Source organism: Crocodylus porosus, unplaced genomic scaffold, assembly GCF_001723895.1.
Source record: "Crocodylus porosus isolate Cpor-Errol unplaced genomic scaffold, CroPor_comp1, whole genome shotgun sequence".
Classification (NCBI taxonomy): domain Eukaryota; kingdom Metazoa; phylum Chordata; order Crocodylia; family Crocodylidae; genus Crocodylus; species Crocodylus porosus.
Window position 1 is genome coordinate 8,389,280 of NW_017728936.1, and position 6,923 is coordinate 8,396,202.

The 6,923-nt window shown below is 46.7% G+C and overlaps 1 protein-coding gene across 1 annotated transcript in view; it reads right to left on the minus strand.

Annotated features, from left to right (window-relative positions):
• Positions 1-853: 853 nt before the first annotated feature.
• CUNH11orf63 (chromosome unknown C11orf63 homolog) overlaps positions 854-6,923 on the minus strand; it is a 30,644-nt gene continuing 24,574 nt past the window's right edge. The window contains exons 6-7 of the mRNA XM_019547053.1: positions 3,371-3,493; positions 854-2,669 (exon numbers count right to left, since the gene is read on the minus strand). Of these exons, the coding sequence (XP_019402598.1) occupies positions 2,466-2,669; positions 3,371-3,493 (327 nt within the window). The 3' untranslated portion in view covers positions 854-2,465. The remainder of the gene's footprint in view (positions 2,670-3,370; positions 3,494-6,923) is intronic.

The window sequence follows — 6,923 nt, forward strand, 5'->3', positions numbered from 1 at the left end:
AGGTCCCTATATCAGAAATATTTCAAAGTATGATATGGACATCTCTGCTCAGCCCAGCTCATTTGAACATACCAGCACGAACCACGAGCGTAACAAGAGGTGACAGACCAAGAGGTAAGGTCGTGGGGGTGTTTTATCTTGGATCCACTGAAAGGTGCAAAGTAGCTTCCCACTGTTCTACTTTTGTTGTGCAAAATGTTTTTCATGTGACCTGAACGAAAGATCCCCGTTGAGTGTTTTCTCTTGTCAGAGTTCCCCGAAAAAATTGTGTGTCATAAAGTTACGTTTCAGCTGGTTGTGATGGATCGTTTTTAAGAATTTAGACTCTGATTCAAATCCCACAGAAATCAAGAGTCTTTCAATGGCTTTCTATTGCTACGTATCTTTGCAGGTATGGTCGTATTAGAGTAATGATGTAGCTGTGATGGTCCAGGAATGATGTAGAGACAAAGGTTTTTTTTGAGGTGATATCTTTTATTGGACCAACTGCATGGCTGAAATAAAGTTAGACAAGCTTTTGAATTCAAGATATTTTCTTGTTGTCTTGCACTGGAAAGCTTGCCAGTTTTATTTCAACTATGCACTTGGTCCAATAAAAGATATCACCCCCTTCCAAAAAAAATCTTCGCCTCTTGCACATCTTTCCAGGAGCATGTGCCACGACCGACTTGGAGTAGTTTGCAGCTAACTACTCCAAGTCAACAAAAGTCCACAGTTTCCCAGTTTTTCCACATTTAGCTGCCAAGAAATGTAAATTTTTGTGTTCATCCCCTTATTTCCCAATGAATTCTCCCACTGTCCACTTTGGTCAACAAGACAAGAAACCTTCCTTTGGCTGCTGGACTCTTGCTTCCACCTACAAGGAAAAGCACTTTGAGAGAGAACTGTTATTAAAATATTGCCTTTTTTTAAAACTCCTTTTAAATTGAACCTGCACATTTGTTTTCAAGGGGGAGCGACAGTCAAAGCAGCACTGGGCACAAGTCCATTTCTCAAAGCTGAGTACTTTTAAAGGCCCGTACCTCGCTAACAGGTGCATCATTTTTGCCATTTTGGCAGGCACGTTTTCCTTATCTTTCTGAATGTATCTGGCAATTTTCACACCAAATATCCACAGCTGAAGATGCGGTTAATAATAATATAGCTAAAACTAAGGTTTATGTTGGAATGGGGGCACAATCACAGCTATAGTCCAAGACCATAATACTGTAACATCTCTCATGCCTGAACATGATGCCTCTGATGAAAAAAAATTAATGGATTCAACAATGAGCCTCATATATTGCCTACTTCCTGAAAAACACTTGGTGTATCATTTTCAAAATTCCTCTGCTGGATGTATTTTCAAATCATGTTTCATACGTGGATTTTTTCCTGTCTCTACCAAGTTAAAGAAACAGAAACATCCCAAGAATCCCATCCATTTATTATCATTTTAGACTTAATCTTGTTAAAGACTGTTTCCTATCAAATATGCACTTCTCAATTATTTTCAGTGTTTTCCTTGGTTACTCAATGCATTTTGAAACTACTCCAGGCTAATAACAGATTGTTGACATGAACAGCCTTTACCCGGTTTGTATTTTCTTGTCTTAGATTGAAGCTCTGAATTTCCGGGCTTGCTTTTGTTGTGACAATGATTCATTAGCCAATAATAAAGCAACAATCATTTAATTAGTTCCTGTATCATTACTGATGGCTCTGTTTGGTTCACATTTGATTTTCTTCCTCACTGGGAGTAGTTTCCCCGCTTTCTTTGGCTTCAGTCCTGGATAACCTGCCAGCAGAATCCTCTTCATCTTAAAAGAGAAATTATTACTGATGTTAAGGTCTCCAAACTGAGATGGACGTCTACTACTAAAATTTAAGACCTGTCAGAATTTAAAACTAAACAAGCAAAAGAGAAATTACAAATGTGTTTAACCCCCAAACTGTCAGATTATCCGAAAAACACAGAATTAGCGCTTGTTTAACAAAACTGCCAGTGCCTGAGTTCAGAATTTGTGCATTCACTACCCAAACGGGTCAAATCTTGTCCCGGTCTATCCACTAGTATCTCGTTAAATAAATACCAACCCTTCTATCTAACAACTGTAAAAATAGGCCACCTCTGACGAGCAAATACCATGTCCCTCTCGGATGGACTGACAGAAGAGCAGTCTATACTCGGATTTTTCAAGGAATAAGAACAGAACAAAGAGACTTAACGCTTTAAAATATGATCATATATACTGGTGTTTTTAAAAAACAAAAATGCGATTTGGCTATAATAAACTTGGCCTAAATGAAGAGAGAGTGGTTAATCTGAAGATACTTTGTGTCCTGAAATCAATTGTGCAATAGCAGAATCTCATAATTAAACAGCACAGCCCTGAAACACTGTCTGGGGAACAGGGAAGTAATTTAACATACAATGTAAACCGTTTAAATAGTCTCTACCCTATACACTAAGTATTCAAAACTCATTATAAAATGTGAAGGGTCTTGAAAGCAGCCACAACTTCCTTCTCTTTCTCATGCCTGTGTTGCAGAGTTTCCAGGGAAGAAATTCGAGGTAAACTGTGTCCCCTTAAAGTCTGTGCTGGAATTCTTTCCTCTTTCAGTTCCTCGTCTGCTTGCCTGGCTGAGAGAGGTTTTGGTTTAGGAATCTTCTTAGCGTATTCCAGTGCCTAAAATATTAAGATTGAAAGACTTCTGAAAAGCACAGTAAGATCAACACGAAAGGAAACAGTCCCACCTATACAACCGCAACACTTGCCTTTTTGTTTAGGGGAGAGGGGCCTGGGTGGACCATACAATTTTTAAAACCTGGAAATTTAGCCCCAGTGCTCACCATCCTTACTAAGGAGAGAGAAAGAAAGGGGGTCAGCTGAAAAAGTAAGGAGAGAAATCTCCTTATTTTCACTGAAAATATCCTAAACTAACTCAACATATTGCTACTTGCTGTTTAGACATTAGTACAACAAGATGAGGACATAAGCAAGCTGTTGGCTCTTGGACCGTATGCAGTAAGAAGCAACTGGAGTGTTGCTGGCAGGTATTGGGGGTGCAGGCATGAACTGAGTAGGTTCAGTGGGCAAAGAAACCTTTGGTTTTGGGTGCATGGAGCACAAGGACGGACTGCCTGGGAAATAACCACAGGGAAAAGCATGCAAATATTTTGTACATAAAGCATCTAGAATTGTTTAAAAGAAGATAAAAAAGGAGGAATTCTTTTGGCACCTAACCCAAAAGGATCTTAAGAGTTACATTTCCATGGTTCTCTGTGGCACACGGACACTTGTAGGGTTTGGTCAGAAGCCATCTGCACACACAACTGCTATTCAGTACAGCAGAAGTCCGGCACACAAGATGGCTTTGCTAATCCTACCTTATGTCTTGACGCCAAGGATTTGATCTTTGGCGTTGGTGGTTTCTGCACAGTAACAATATTCTTCATGTTGCGTTCCTTCACTAGCTGTGCATATTCCTTTTGTTGCTTTAGCTTTTCTTTCTGGCAAGTGCAAAAGGTTTTGGTTATTTAAAATTGTGTTGGATCAGTCCATTAAATCCTTTTTCACTGGACTTTCCTATTTCTTGTCTCTGATGCTGTTTCAAGTAGATATGCTATTGATCATTGCTCAGCATGACGCAATTAGAAACATTGATAAATGTCTGGCAAGATTAGACTGCTACAATTCTTTTTTTCCCCTCTCCCAAGAAACCTTTTCTGCTTTGCATCTAGGATGTAGCGAACTGAAAACATAGCTGTTTGCATCTTTATTGGCAGATGGCTATTTCAGCATATTACTTCCATTCTAAACTGGTTGCACTAGTGCATTGTTCAGTTTTGCATTGATTTTAAAGTCATTCTGCTTACTTTTAAGGCCCTGAATGACTGTGGTCCATTTATTTAACCCATTTTCTGTCTCTATGTTTCCAACCATTCACTAGTAACAGACTTGGCAAGGTACTTTACTTTGCCCTAGTTATAAGCTAGTGTCAATGTTTATTCCCCCCTTCAGTGCGTTTATCGGCATGACAAGCTATACAAGTGTTGTCAAAGTGTTAAAGAGGGACAGAACCTTCTGCTAGGCGACTCCATCCTGAAAGCTGCAGAGCACCCCATCTGTTGCCAGGACCCCTCGACACGTGAGGTCAACTCCTGCCTACCTGGAGCAAAGATTCATGACGTGACGGGGATGATCCAGGTTGTGATCCAGCCCACCAATTACTACCCCATGGTCCTAATCCATGTGGGCATACTAATGATGCGGCCAGGAGATGCCCTGATCACCTGATGGCGGACTACCACGCTCTGTGGGGCATGCTGAAGGAGGTAGGTGCACAGGTGGTTTTCTCTTCTGTTCGACCAGTGAGGGGACGTGGTAGACGGCATGAGACGTGCATCGCAGAGACCAACTGGCGGCTTCAGGAATGGTGTCTCGAGGCGGGCTTTGGCTTCCTTGACAATGACCCGCACATCACGCCAAGAGACATGCTCGGGTGGGATGGGCTCCACCTTTCCACTAAAGGTAAGCATGTGTTTTCTTCTAGGTTGGTGGATCTCCTCCGGCGGGCTTTAAACTAGGCTTGCCGGAGGAAGATGAGGGCGGAGGAAGCCTTGGACCGCTAAACCAAGCAGCACTCACAAGTACAGCCCAGCCTAGACCGACGAGCTGAACATATACACAGGGAAGCAACAGGGGCCAGGGCAATGCTGTGATTAGGGGGCCAGTGGACACATCCACAGGAGCCCTCAATGCCTCTGCACAAACGCTCGTAGCATGGGAAACAAGCAGGAGGAACTCACCCTCCTGCTAGCTGACACCAACCCAGACACAGTGGGGCTCACTGAAACGTGGTGGGACCCAACGCATGACTGGGCGGTGAGTATCGAGGGCTATCGGCTGTACAGGAGGGACAGGACAGGGAGGAAAGGCGGGGGGGTGGTGCTCTACGTCAAGGAGGAATACACATCCTCATCAGGTAGCACAGAGTCCGAGGAGGGGCACACAGAAGTGCTCTGGGCTAGAATACAAGGGCGTCGAGGGGAAAGAGACTTAACGGTGGGGGTCTACTACAGACCACCCAACCAAGGGGAAGAGCTAGACCGGGAATGCTTAAGTCAGCTCCCGGAGGTAGTTAGGTCAAAGGACGTGGTCATCGTGGGGGACCTGAACTTTCCAGACATCTGCTGGGCAGAGCAGTCAACCAGGTCTGACCATTCATGTAGGTCCCTAGCCCAAATGCAGGACCTCCATCTAACCCAGGAGGTGCACAGCCCAAACCGGGGAGACGCCTTGTTGGACCTGGTGCTGGCCATGGGCGACGACCTGGTGAGGGGGCTGTTGGTGCTCGACCACCTGGGCGACAGTGATCCTCGCCTGCTGCGATTCACCATCCAGCGCAAGGTGGCAAAGGCCTGCAGCAAGGCAGCAGCCCTAGATTTCAGGAGGGCGAACTTCAGTGAGCTAAGGAGAATAGTCGGGGAAGCATTGACGTCCCGGAGGGGAGGGGAGCCAGGTGTCCAAGAAGAGTGGTCGCTCCTTAAGGAGACGATCCTCCAACCCCAAGGAGAGATAATCCTAACATGGATCAAAAGGAGCAGGAGGGCAAAAAAGCCCCCATGGCTCACCAAAAGCATCCGGGAATGTCTCCTAGCTAAAAGGGAGGCGCACACCCCCAACGGCAAGGAGGGGCCATCCCCAGGGATGACTAGACTGTGGTTGCTTGGGGATGCAGGGGGGTAGTCAGGAAGGCCAAGGCGGAGATGGGACTGGGACTAGCTTCCCAGATCAAGGGCAACAAGAAGTCCTTTTTTAAATACATAGGGGGCAAAAAGAAGGTACCGGGTAACGTGGGGCCCCTGCAAGACACTCTAGGAAATGTGGTCGTCACACCAGACGACAAAGCTAACTTATTTAACGACCTCTTTGCCTCCATTTTCCTGAGCAGGGACCAGATCAGCCCCCCACCGGGCCCCCCTCAGGCCCCAGGGGAGGCGCACCTAGGCCATGAGTCAGGGAGGATCTAGTCAGGGAACTTCTGGAGGAACTGGACGCATTCAAATCAGCGGGTCCGGACGATCTCCACCCCAGGGTGCTGAGGGAATTAGCTGAGGTCACTGCGGGACCCCTGGCACGGCTGTACGAGCACTCAGGGCGGGGTGCCAGAGGACTGGAAGAGGGCCAATGTGGTTCCCATCTTCAAAAAAGGGAGGAAGGATGACCTGGGAAACTATAGGCCAGTTAGTTTTACCTCGATCCTGGACAAGCTTTTTGAGAGAGTTATCCTGGCATATGTTCATGAGGGGTGAGCAGGGGAGGTTATGCTCAGGGGTAACCAGCACGGGTTCATCAGCGGCAGGTCCTGTCAGACCAACCTGGTGGCCTTCTACGTCCAGGTCACCAAATCCTTAGATGCAGGGGTAGCAGTGGACGTAGTCTTTCTGGACTTTCAGAAGGCCTTAGGCACCGTCTCTCACCCAGTTCTCATTAAGAAACTGGGGGGCTGTGGTGTCAACACCCACACAGTCAGATGTGTCGCCAACTGGCTGGGGGGCCGCACCCAGAGAGCGGTGGTGGACGGATCATTTTCGACTTGGAGGGACGTGGGCAGCGGGGTCCCCCAAGACTCGGTCCTCAGGCCCGCACTGTTCAACATCATCAGTGACTTGGATGAGGGGTTAAAAAGCAACCTGTCCACATTTGCATGTCCACTTCAGGAGGGAAGTGGAGAGGGTCCAGAGGAGGGCCACCCGCATGATCGGGGGCAGCAGGGCAGGCCCTACGAGGAGAGGCGATGGGACCTGAACCTGTTCAGCCTCCACAAGAGAAAGCTGAGGGGGGTCTAGTGGCCTGTTACAAACTAGTCAGAGGGGATCAGCAGGCATTGGGGGAGTCCCTGTTCCCCCGAGCACCGCCAGGAGTGACCAGGAATAA